We start from the raw sequence: 12,463 nt of genomic DNA, 5'->3' as shown, positions 1-12,463 counted from the left end.
ATACCCCATAATGACAACGTGTAAAAAGTTTTTTTGCAATTTTTGCAAAGTTTATAAAAAATAAAAACCTAAGAAATCACATGTGCATAAGTATTCACAACCTTTGCTTAATACTTTGTTGCTGCACCTTTGGCAGTAATTATAGCCTCAAGTCTATTTGATATATGCCACAAGCTTGGCACACCTATCTTTGGGCAGTTTCGCTCATTGATCTTTGCAGGACCTCTCAAGCTCCATCAGGTTGGATTGGAAGTGTCGGTGCACAGCCCTTTTCAGGGTCACTCAAGGACATTCATAGAGTTTTCCTGAAGCCACTTCTTTGATATCTTGGCTGTGTGCTTAGGGTCCTTGTCCTGCAGAAAGATGAACCGTTGCCCCAGTCTGAGGTCAAGAGCACTCTGGAGCAGGTTTTCATCCAGGATATCTCTGTACATTGCTGCATTCATCTTTCCCTCTATCCTGACTAGTCTCTCAGTTCCTGCTGCTGAAAAAAAGCCCCACAGCATGATGCTGCCACCGCCATGCTTTACTGTAGGGATGGTATTGCCCTGGTGATGAGCGGTGCCTGGTTTCCACCACACATAATGCCTGGCATTCACGCCAAAGAGTTACATTTTTGTCTATCATGGTCTGAGAGTCCTTCAGGTGCATTTTGGCAAACTCCAGGTGGCTGCCATATGCTTTTTACTAAGGCCACTCTACCATACAGGCCTGATTGGTGGATTGCTGCAGAGATGGTTGTCCTACTGGAAGGTTTTCCTCTCTCCACAGAGGAATGCTGTAGCTCTGACAGAGTGACCATCGGGTTCTTGGTCACCTCCCTGACTAGGGCCCTTCTCCACTGATTGCTCAGTTTAGATGGCTGACCAACTCTAGAAAGAGTCCTGGTGGTTCTGAACTTTTTCCATTTACAGATGATGGAAGCCACTGTGCTCATTGGGACCTTCAAAGCAGCAGATATTTTTCTGTACTCTTCCCCAGATTTGTGCCTCGAGACAATCCTGTCTCGGAGGTCTACAGACAATTCCTTGGACTTCATGCTTGGTTTGTGCTCTGACATGCACTGTCAAGTGTGGGACCTTATATAGACAGGTGTATGCCTTTCTAAATCATGTCCAATCAACTGAATTTACCACAGGTGGACTCCAATTAAGCTGTAGGAACATCTCAAGGATGATCAGTGGAAACAGGATGCACCTGAGCTAAATTTTGAGCTTCATGGCAAAGGCCCTGAATACTTATGTACATGTGATTTCTTAGTATTTTTTTTTTTTTATTAAATTTGTAAAAATCTAAAAAAAAATTTTATACGTCATTTTGGGGTATTGTGTGTAGAATTTTGTGGACAAAAATGAATTTATTCCATTTTGGAATATAGCTGTAACATAACAAAATGTGGAAAAAGTGAAGTGTTGTGAATACTTTCCGGATGCACTGTATTTAGTACAAACAGACCCCATCTTGTCTTTAACTTGCAGATGTGACAAGTAAAACACACAGAAGCACAGATGTACATATAAGGTTGTAAGGTGTTATTCAAATGCTGTAGCTCAGCTTTTTGTAAATAGAACAAAAGAAACAGGATTCCGCACAGAACAATTTCAGCTCATAAATGTACCAACCATTTATTATTAGTGTATGAATTACATCGTATTGTCAGGGCAGGATTAAGGTCTGTGGGGGCCCCTGGGCAACAAACTTGATGGGGGGCCCTATCAGTGATCCAAATATGTGTACATATATATTACACACACACACACACACACATATATATATATGTATCAAGGCAGAGGCGGGCGGCACTCGACGAGAATCCGCAACCACAATAATGCACAGCAATACTTTGCTAGTTGATGCCAATGTTTCAGTGTTGTACCACTTTTATCAAGTCCTGATAAAAGTGGTACAACACTGAAACGTTGGCATCAACTAGCAAAGTATTGCTGTGCATTACTGCCTTGATACATGTTTACATTGGGAAGGCACCAGAGCATACAGAACCTATACAGTGTCCCGGGACTTTTTTGTTCATATATATACACAGTGTGTGTGTAATATATATATATATATTTAATTTAATATTTTGCCCCCCCCTAACCCCACAACCAGCAGCACCACACATATAAAGAAAAAACATTGATTGACTCACCCTCCCAGGCCAATCACACAGCATTAGGACCTCTCAAGCTCCATCAGGTTGGATGGGAAGTGTCGGTGCTTTTTTCCTCCACTGTCTTCAGATGCGGGCCATGCGGCTGTTGAGGGCTGGCGTGGGGCTGCGCAGCACGACTTTTGATGTCATGCCTGCATTGCCATGCAGCCTCACCGCGCAGCATGTCTGCTGGCAGGAGCAGCGCTGTGCTCTGAGCTAAAGTGCTCAGTGAGTGCTGCCCGGCTGCAGTCACCATAGAAACTATGGTGACTGCCGAGGAGGACTGCAGCGGTCCAGTCTTAGGAGAGGAAGGGCAGTAATGGCATGGGACCGGGTGTGGGGGCCCCCTATGTGTGGGGGCCCCTGGACGACCTTCCCTGTCACCCTGCCTATAATCCAGCCCTGAGTATTGTTGGTGGCGCTCCCAAAGCCCAAAAGTGCATGTACAAAAACAAAGAGGAAAAGTAGAGATAGTTCCTGGGGCACTCTTATGAATAGTTTGTATGTTTATAAAATATAACTTTTAATATTCATCAATAAAATAGGAAGGCACCATACATCCTATCCACAGCACACAGATGATATAATAATCATCTGCTGTGATCATAAAGCGGCGAAATATTAAGTTAAATCTCTATGCCACTGGGTATATGATTGAGAGATATTCATTGATGAACAGGTATAATAAACACATATTAGGTTTACTGGCTATTAGACTCGATCATATGACCCCCCATGTATGTGTGTCCACTCCAAAGTCTATAGGGGCTAGCTGGACTGTGTTGTGCAGTGTCCCATAAAGGCTGTAGTCCTAGGGGGGTGCCTTAGTGTTGTCCAGGGAGTGATCTGTCCATCAGGGGTGCTCCCCCAAAGTGCACTCCAAAAAAATAATAATTTTTTTTTCTGTGTTTGTGAATTGTGTGTGCAGTAGCAGCACGTGCATCAACAAAGTAACACCAAGTGTGCGCCTGTGTCATAAGTAAAGGGCCGGCTGCCTTGACCATTAAAGGGTGCTGTAACCCCCAAAGTGTACTCTAAACAAAATAAAAAAATATTTTCTGTGTTTGTGAATTGTGTGCACTGTGGCTGCACGTGCATCAACAAAGGAGCAGCTCCAAGCATGCCCCTGTGTCATAAGTAAAGGGCCGGATGGCTTGTCCATTAAAGGGTGCTGTAACCCCCAAAGTGCACTCCAAAAAAATAAAAAAATAATTTTTTTTCTGTCTTTGTGAATTGTGAGGGCTGTAACCGCACCTGCATCCTCAAAGCAGCAGCGACAAGCGTGAGTCTGTCTGTTAAAGGGTGGTGTAACCCTCAAAGTGCGCTCCACAAAAAATAAAAAAATCTTTTTTTTTCTGTCTTTGTGAATTGTGTGGGCTGTAGCCGCACCTGCATCCTCAAAGCAGCAGCGACAAGCGTGCGTCTGTCTGTTAAAGGGTGGTGTAACCCCCAAAGTGCACTCCAACAAAAATAAAACAATTCTTCTGTGTTTGTGAATTGTGTGCACTTTACGTGCATCAAAAAAGGAGCAGCGCCAAGCATGCGCCTGTGTCCCATATGTCTGTTAAAGGGTGGTGTAACCCCCAAAGTGCACTCCACAAAAAATAAACAATTCTTTTTTTTCTGTGTTTGTGTGCGAAATGTATGCGCAGTAGCTGCACGTGCATCAACACAGCAGCAGCGCCAAGTGTGTACCTGTGTCATAAGACAAGGGCCGGTTTGGACATCTGGTCCGGACTGAAGGACGTGCCAACAAACTCTGACAAGTCTACTGTCACTGCATATGATACTGTCACCATTGACAGAATGGTGGAGGATTACATCGGTGACAGCATCCAAGTAGGCATGTCAGACAGTCCGTACCTGTACTGGCAGGAAAAAGAGGCAATTTGGAGGCCCCTGTACAAACTGGTTCTATTTTACCTGAGTTGCCCCCCCTCCAGTGTGTACTCTGAAAGAGTGTTTAGTGCACCCGGGAACCTTTTCAGCGAAATGCGTAGGAGGTTGCTTCCACAAAATGTGGAGATGATGTTCATAAAAATTAATTATCTACTCTTCCAGGGAGACCAGCCTCCAGAACATACAGAGGGACCTGTGGTGGTGGATTCCAGCGGGGACGAATTAATACTCTGTGAGGATGAGGATGTACACAACACTGAAGAGGGTGAGGAATCAGTAGATGAGGAGGATGAGGATGACATCTTGCCTCCGTAGAGCCAGTTTGCGCAGGGACAGATTAATTGCCAGCTTGTTTTGTGGGTGCCCAAACGAACCAATCATTTCAGCCACAGTCGTGTGGCAGACCCTGGTGCTGAAATGATTGGTTTGTTAAATTGTGCATATCCTGTTTATACAACATAAGGGTGGGTGGGAGGGCCCAAGGACAATTCCATCTTGCACCTCTTTTTTTTCTTTGCATTATGTACTGTTTGGGGCCTAGTTTTTCAAACTGCCATCCTGTCTGCCACTGCAGTGTAACTCCTAGATAGGTCACGTGTTTGTGCCACCCACTCGTGTCGCTAGGCATAGTCATTCATCTACCTCAGTGCAACCTTTTGGACATAAAAACACTATTGTGAGGTGTTCAGTGTTCAGAATAGATTGTAAATGAGTGGAAATTAAGGTTATTGAGGTTAATAATTGCATAGGAGCAGAAAAACCCACAAATTCTGTTATTTTAGCTGTTTTTATGCTTTTTAAAAAAAAAATACAGATCCAAAACACAAAACCCAGAACCCAAAACACGGAAGGGTGGTTTTGGCAAAACCAATCATGATCCAAAACACGAAGAAAGATCCAGATCCAAAACCAAAACACAAAAAGTGGCCGGTGCACACCCCTAATATATATATAGTAGTGGAAAAAGTCCCAGCACTCATCAGAGTGAAAGAATGTATATGCAAGGGTGCCTTCCAGGGGACAAATAGCCCAAAATACAGATAACAAATGGCGGCACTCAACGTCTTGTAAAGATGCACACTCCGTTTAATCCAACGACCGTTTCGGGTACATGCCTGTCATCAGGAATATGATGAAGGGCATGTGTCCGAAACAGTCGTTGGATTAAACGGAATGTGCATCTTTACATGACGTTGAGTGCCGCCAGCCGCCATTTGTTATCTGTATATATATATATATATATATATATATAAAGATATGCCCACTGTTGTATTTCATGAACTACGCTGTGTTGTAGGTACTCCACAATATTTTTCTATTAAATACAGTTTTTTTGTAATTGTGCTTTTAAATACATTTTTTTCATTTAAGGAGGGCCGTTAGCAACTGATTCTAACCTTTAAAGTCCCTTGGGTCATTAATGTACATGGGTACAGAATTTAAAAAACAACGTATGTTAAACATTTGTGCTTGTTTTTTTCCCTTACCAGTGCTGACTTGGCAGGAGTGTGGAGTGAAATTTATCTCCATGGAGGATCCAGTGGATAACAAATCTGTTGCAGGGTCAAAGGTACGATTGCAGAACTTCACCTGCTACAAACGGGAATAATCATTATAATTATTCAATTAGCTACAATAATTACCTTTTACCCAAAATGAATAAAATATAGTTAATTACTTTCATTTGTCCATATTCAAGTTTGATATTAACAAATAAAGACATGCCAATTATCATCACAACTAAAAGTTTAACAATGTAATACCATTTCTCCACTAGTTACAAATTTATGTAGAAATATGCGCAACACATTATCACCGTCTAGACCAGCGTACTACTGGGAATACTTGTCAGAGAGGAGAGCAGCTGGAGGCGGGGGGAGAATTCCCCTAAGCATTAGGAGGGAGACGCAACACTTACTGGTAAGCCGATATTATGAGCTGGTCGCCGCTCTTTTACAAATACCCTGATTCTACCCGAGAGGCTGTGACTTATACACTCCACTATAAACTGTCATTACTATATGTGGATACATACAGTATACAATATCAAAGTATAAAATACAAACCTGAGTTCATTCATATTATAGGATACACGGACTGTCTTCTGACTCTACAATCAGTTAATATATATGTGATTGCAACAAAATCTAAAAGGCTGTCTGAAGAGGAGTTTCTCATCTTAGCTATTTTTACATGTTTGATACATGTGGTATTCAATCATTTAAAAATAATACTTCTGCAGAGTATTTTGGTATATGATTTTATGAGAAGCCCATTTCTTCAGTATACTATCAAAATAATTAGAGATGAGCGGGTTCGGATATCAGAGATCTGAACCCACCCGAATTTAGCAGATCCGAAATGGAACCAAGCAGGCTCTGGGTTTCCCATCTGACTTGGATCTCAAAACCGAGGCAAACCATAGAGTCAGAAATCTCGCAGTACACGAGCTTACGTCTCTATGATCAATGTAGTATATAGGGACCACGCGGTGGATGCCATTTCACTCCGGCTGTAGAGAGAGACTGAACAGTGAGGGTGGGTAGTGTAGGGCTGGGAGAGGTGCAGGTGCATGTGCTCATACTCCTGCTCATGTGCTGTGCTGCCTGCTGTGTCCTGGGCAGGTGCACTGCTGATCCATTCTGGGCTGGTGCTGTGCTGTCGGCTGTGTCCTGGGCTGGTGCTGCTGATCCATTCTGGGCTGGTGCAGATACATCTGGGCTGGTGCTGTATCCATCTGGGCCCAAGTTATGGACTCAAAAAAAAAATAGTAAAAAAAAAACCATTAAAGTGTCTTTTTGTATAATCTTTTTCTGTGTGTGTGCGTGGTAGGCTTAACCACACAAGATCCAGCCAGCAATGCAAGTTGCAACCTAGTGCTGCCCGACTCCAGTCATCATCAATTGGTGCTCTGGGCCCAATGTCTGGACCTGTAAAAAAAAAAAATACTAAAAGTATCTTTTTTTTGTGTAATCTTTTTCTGTGTGTGCGCATGTTAGGCTTAACCGCACAAGATCCAGCCAGCAACGCAAGTTGCAACCTAGTGCTGCCTGACTCCAGTCGTCATCAATCTGTGCTCTGGGCCCAAGTTCTGGTGCTGAAAAAAAATAAAATAAAGTGTTTTTATTTTTATCTTTGTCTGTGTGTGTGTGTGTGCATATTAGGCTTAAGCGCACAAGATCCAGCCAGCAACGGAAGTTGCAACCTAGTGCTGCCCAACTCCAGTCGTCATCAATCGGTGCTCTGGGCCCAATGTCTGGACCTGTAAAAAAAGAATACTAAAAGTGTCTTTTTTTGTGTAATCTTTTACTGTGTGTGCGTGTTAGGCTTAGCCGCACAAGATCTAGCAAGTGGGCAATGCAAGCTAGTGCTGCCCGACTCCAGTCATCATCAATCTGTGCTCTGGGCCAAAGTTCTGGAGCTAAAAATAAAAATTGTCTTTTTTTACAAGAAAATTGTCTGTGTGTCTGTGCATGTTAGGCTTCGCCGCACAAGATCTAGCAAGTTGGCAATGCAAACTAGTGCTGCCCGACCAGTCATCATCAATCTGTGCTCTCAGCCCAAATTCTTGAGCTGAAAAAAATTATTGTCTTTAGTTGTCAAATTTGTTTGTGTGCCTGTCAGCGTAGCTGCACAGGGGTACTGTGCTCCTGTCTGTCGAGCGGCTGCTGCCCAAAAAATAAACAATTTTTTTGTGTGCACATTAGCCACACCTGGCTGTCACTGTCATCGGCATAGGTGCGCAGGGGTGCTGTGCTCCTGTATGTCAAGGGGCTGCTGCCCAAAATAATAAATAATTTTTATTGTGTGCATGTCAGCCACACCTGGCTGTCACTGTCATCGGCGTAGCTGCGCAGGGGTGCTGTGCTCCTGACTGTCGAGGGGCTGCTGCCCAAAAAATAAAAATTTTTTTTTGTGTGCGTGTTAGCCACACCTGTCTTCGGTGTAGCTGCGTAGGGGTGCTATGCTGCTGTCTGTCAAGGGGCCGCATGAGTGTTGCAATGAAAACTTTTCTTTTTTAAGCTATTGGGTTACAAAAAGTTTTTTTAATATTAAACATAGCAGAAATGTTATCCTAACAGCTTATAAAGATATATGCTCTAAAAAACTAAAGCCTATTTTTATTTACAAACCTATATAGAGTAGACATCCTAAATTCTAAAACTGTTCTTTTCAAAAACAAACAAAAGCAAATATTATAAGTCTAGTGTGTTATTATGATGTTAGAAATTAATGTAGAAGGCCAAAAACTGGGTGGACCAAACATGGCTGATTGATCAACCGTGGCGACTGGATTAGTGTCATAAGGAAGAGGAGGCTGCAAACTGGGTGTCATGTTATGAATTGGTCATATGGGGTATGTTGCAGTTAAGGGATCAGGCTGGTTATCATTATCAGTGGACACATTATTATTATAGTTGTTGTTATTATTTTGGGTTGCCATCTCCTGAAGGGTGTTTACCAACAGACAGAGACTACCTATCAGCTCATGCATAGACACTTCCTGAGGAACAGAGCTCTGTTTTCTGGAGGGAAGCCAAACAGGTGGGAACCCCTGTTCCCATATCTGAAGCTCTTATCTCTCCATAGTATCTATTATAGATGGAAAAAAAATGTCATCAGGGACATCTAGCTCCTCTTTCTGTACCCTGCTCACCCTTTTTGGACAGGAAGTCCAGGATGGATGGTTTGGAAGAAGAAGGCCTAGCAATAGATGAGGATGGTCATTATCAAGACCTGGTCTCCCCAGTGGGTGTAGTCTGGGAGGTATTGGTTGGCATGCAGGCAGCGAAATAACAAAGGTCTCCATGTTGTCTGTGCTTAGTATTCCATATTTCAGTTTGCTATTCAGATAGGAATAAAGTCAGCTACAGAACACAGAGAATCACTGGATGTCTTAGTGTATTCAGGCCAAATACGATCCATGAATTCCCAGACAGATTCTGGACAGATGAGTCCTTTGCTTGTAATAATCTTTGGTAATTCCAGGCAAAAGTGGGTGTTATAGCCAGACACTTTGAAGGCTGTAACTTTGAACTGCTTTTTAGAAAACATGTGAATGAAACCTCTACACTGCAGATCAAGATGGAGAAATCCCTTGAAGTTCAGCACCTAGAGCATCTTTTTTCATGTTCTCTGAGGCCTCTCCTGACTGTGAAGAAAAATTGTCCACACTGTAGTCTTCCATTGTGACTTTTTAATGGTGATTTCAATGTTGTCCACTTGGTGAGATCCATCTCATCTGAGGGTTGGGTTTTCCCCATGAAAATTAGACAATTCACATCCAGAAGGTGACTCTTATGTTTAGCCGTGGTGTCAGTCTCTCTTTTGGCAGAAGTTGCACAATCTTGGTCTTGGGGGCACCATGATGAATCAGACAGATCCTCCAGGGTAAACACCTGTTCTGGTGTTGTATCTATTTCTATTAAACCTTTGTGTGTGAGTTTATTCATCTGCCGCTTGTGGTGGAGCTCTTTTTCTGCTTTCTAAATGATCTCCAGACAAAACACAACATAAAACTTAAACCATAAACTGAAATGTTGCATTTAATGCTCTGTTCTGCTTGTTCACATATCTAAGAAATGGACAGTGGCAATTTGAAGGCCACTAACTAACTCTGTTTTTTTAATGTCCCTGTACAGGTTGGGAATTTCCTTTACAGAAAAGAAGGTTTGCAAATGATTATTTAAGGCAATTGTTTATCTATTTTTGGAAAGCACACTTCCTGTTCCTGGTCCCCTTCTGGGATGAAAAAAATCCACTCCCAGCAAGCCGGCATGGCGCTCAAGAAAGAATTCCCAAGAAAGATACAACATAAGACTTAAACCTTAAATCTGAAATGTTGCATTTAATGCTCTGTTCCGCATGTTCACATATCTCATATGGTTAAGTGGACAGTTGGAACAACAGCAGTTTGAAGGCCACTAACTAAATCTGTTTTTTTATGTCCCTGTACAGGTTGGAAAATGCCTTTACAGAAGGTTTGCAAAGGATTATTTAAATCGATTGTTTTTTGGAAGCACTCTTCATGGTGCCCTTCTGGGATGAAAATCCACTCCTAGCTGCAGAAGCAGGCACAGGATTCTCAAGAAAGACACAATGTAAGGCCTTAAATCAGGGGTAGCCAACCTCGGTCCTAGAGAGCTCACATTTTCCAGACGACCTAGCTGGTGCAAAGGTGTATTCATTACTCACCAAAACATTTAGAAAGATCCACAGGTGGAGTTAATTATTATAGTTTTGAGTCTGTAAGGAGACCTGGAAAACATGCACTGTTGGTAGCTCTCGAGGAGCAGGGTTGGCTACCCCTGCCCTTAAATCATAGATCTTACACTTGTCCACATATCTGTGCTGGTTAAGTGGCACTTTGAGGCCACTAACTAATTGTTTTTTATGTACCTGTAAAGGTTGGGAAATGCCGTTATAGAAAGTTTGCAAAGCATCATTTAAGTTAATTGTTTATTTTTTTCTGGAAAGCACTCTTCCTGGTCCCATTCTGGGATAAGAAAATCAACTCCCAGCAGCAGCAGCCATGCTCAAGGATTCTTCTGTGGCAAGTACTGATGTAAATGTACTGTATCCCATTTTTTTTAAATGCCTCCTTCCCTCCCCTCCTCCCTCCCTAGTGTTCATTATTATTTTTAAAAGCTGTGATTTATTCTAAATTTTTAAATAGATTATTTGTTTTAATTTTTGTAATGTATTTGCTATTCTAATTATATCTATTAGAAGTACATAATATTTCCTAAACATCACTTCAGCTATTACTATCTAAAATAAATTATATACCAAGCAACACACACTTGGAGCCCCTCATATATAGATCTAATAAAAAGTTGCCTCACAATATGCCTTCTTATATCGGGAGTATAAAATAAATAAATGTACCATGTGTTTTACATCTGGCAAACCTGTCCCAACAAGCTTAGTACCAACTGCAGACAGTGTTAGATTCAGGGGGGCAGTGTAATTCGGGTGATTGCCCTACCATAACACACAGCCCTAGCCCTGCCCACCTATTTTTCCTGCAGCCGCAGGCAACAAAGGAGGAGGTGAGCTGTGTTGCAGGTGCCAGCCAGGACCTGGTCAGCCACATGCTGTCAAGTTGGTTAGGTCTAGATTGAGATGCTGTACAGGACCTCTGACATCACAACCACATGACCCCCGGCAAAAGGGGGAGGGGCAAGGATCAGAACAGGGACCAAAAGTGTTCACATGCCATGGTTTAGGCATGGGGGCTCGCTTTTTTCATCACAGGTTTATATTCCCCCTCTAGCAACAACTGGGCTGAGACAAGTCAGCTGTAAGCCCACGCAACCAGATGAACAGAGGGTATGTGGTCAGGAAGCTGGCGGTTGAAATGCTGACTGCTGGCTTCCCAACTGTCAAATCCTGGCATGGGAGTAATGATAGGCATCGAAATCCCGATGCCTATCATTATCCATATGTAGAAATCCCGAGGCCCGGCAAACCGAACGAAGCTAAGCCGAGCGTCGGGATCAGACAGCTGCCGGTGGCGGGGATAATTAGGTTTACAGGTTCCCAAGGGGACGTTCCCAAGGAGACTTAGGGTTAGGCACTCCCCTGGGAGGGTTAGGGTTAGGCTAGGGGAAGTGGGGGGGTTAGGCACCCCCTGGGAGGGTTAGGTTTAAGGTACAGGGAGGTGTGTGTGTGTGGTTAAATCAAGCGCCTGGTGTGTTGCATAACAATAAAGTGAAACCAAAAAAATCTTTGTGAAATAATTGTGTATATAAGTGCAAATATAGCAAGAATATAGTAAGTATTACTTTACACAGGTGATGTTAATAAACAATTTATTTACATATAACAAACATGAAATTGATCATAATAGCAGCAATAATAACTCTATTGTGGAAAAATTGTTATAAAGTGCAGTGTGCTGTGCAAGCATGTACATTAAATATCTGAGTAATTCATATAATAAATATCTCAAGTAAAAAGATGAATAATAAATATGTACTATTTACACGCTTATAATTCAGACATAAAAACATAGAGAAAATTATTCTTAAAATGAGATAAAAGATTTTTTTCTAAAATCAATGCTTATCGGAATTTGTGTAAAAAAGGTTCAAAGTTCATCAGGCAAGAAAATGCAGCTTCCCAACGTGTTTCGTCCTTCCGGGACTTGATCAAGGGGTATCGCTGTCAGGAGGTATCTCTTACTTATACCCCACTTCCGGGTCTACGCATCACTTCCGCCCACACATGGTGCTGACATCTGCCCTTCTTCAAGTCCCATGGTGTGCACATGCTCCTAGCAACATCCTCCTGTTGCTTCCGCCCGGCTTTTGCTTGGTGTCCATCCGACTCTATCTGGCGGTGCGCATGCGTATGGCCCTCGCTTAGGAGTCCTCGTTCTCTGCAGTCTCGGTGATCCTCTCGTTCTCG

At 42.6% G+C, this 12,463-nt stretch overlaps 1 protein-coding gene across 1 annotated transcript in view; it reads right to left on the bottom strand.

The window, feature by feature from the left end:
- The window catches only part of MFRP (membrane frizzled-related protein), a 681,594-nt gene that overhangs the window by 329,096 nt on the left and 340,035 nt on the right, over positions 1–12,463 (bottom strand). The window contains exon 2 of the mRNA XM_088443796.1: positions 5,500–5,641. Coding sequence (XP_088299922.1) covers positions 5,500–5,641 — 142 coding nt within the window. The remainder of the gene's footprint in view (positions 1–5,499; positions 5,642–12,463) is intronic.

The sequence above is a fragment of the Taudactylus pleione genome, unplaced genomic scaffold (genome assembly GCF_031769625.1).
Source record: "Taudactylus pleione unplaced genomic scaffold, aTauple2 ptg000334l, whole genome shotgun sequence".
Classification (NCBI taxonomy): domain Eukaryota; kingdom Metazoa; phylum Chordata; class Amphibia; order Anura; family Myobatrachidae; genus Taudactylus; species Taudactylus pleione.
Note: the sequence above shows the minus strand (reverse complement) of the source record. Positions and strands in the feature narration are given on the sequence as shown.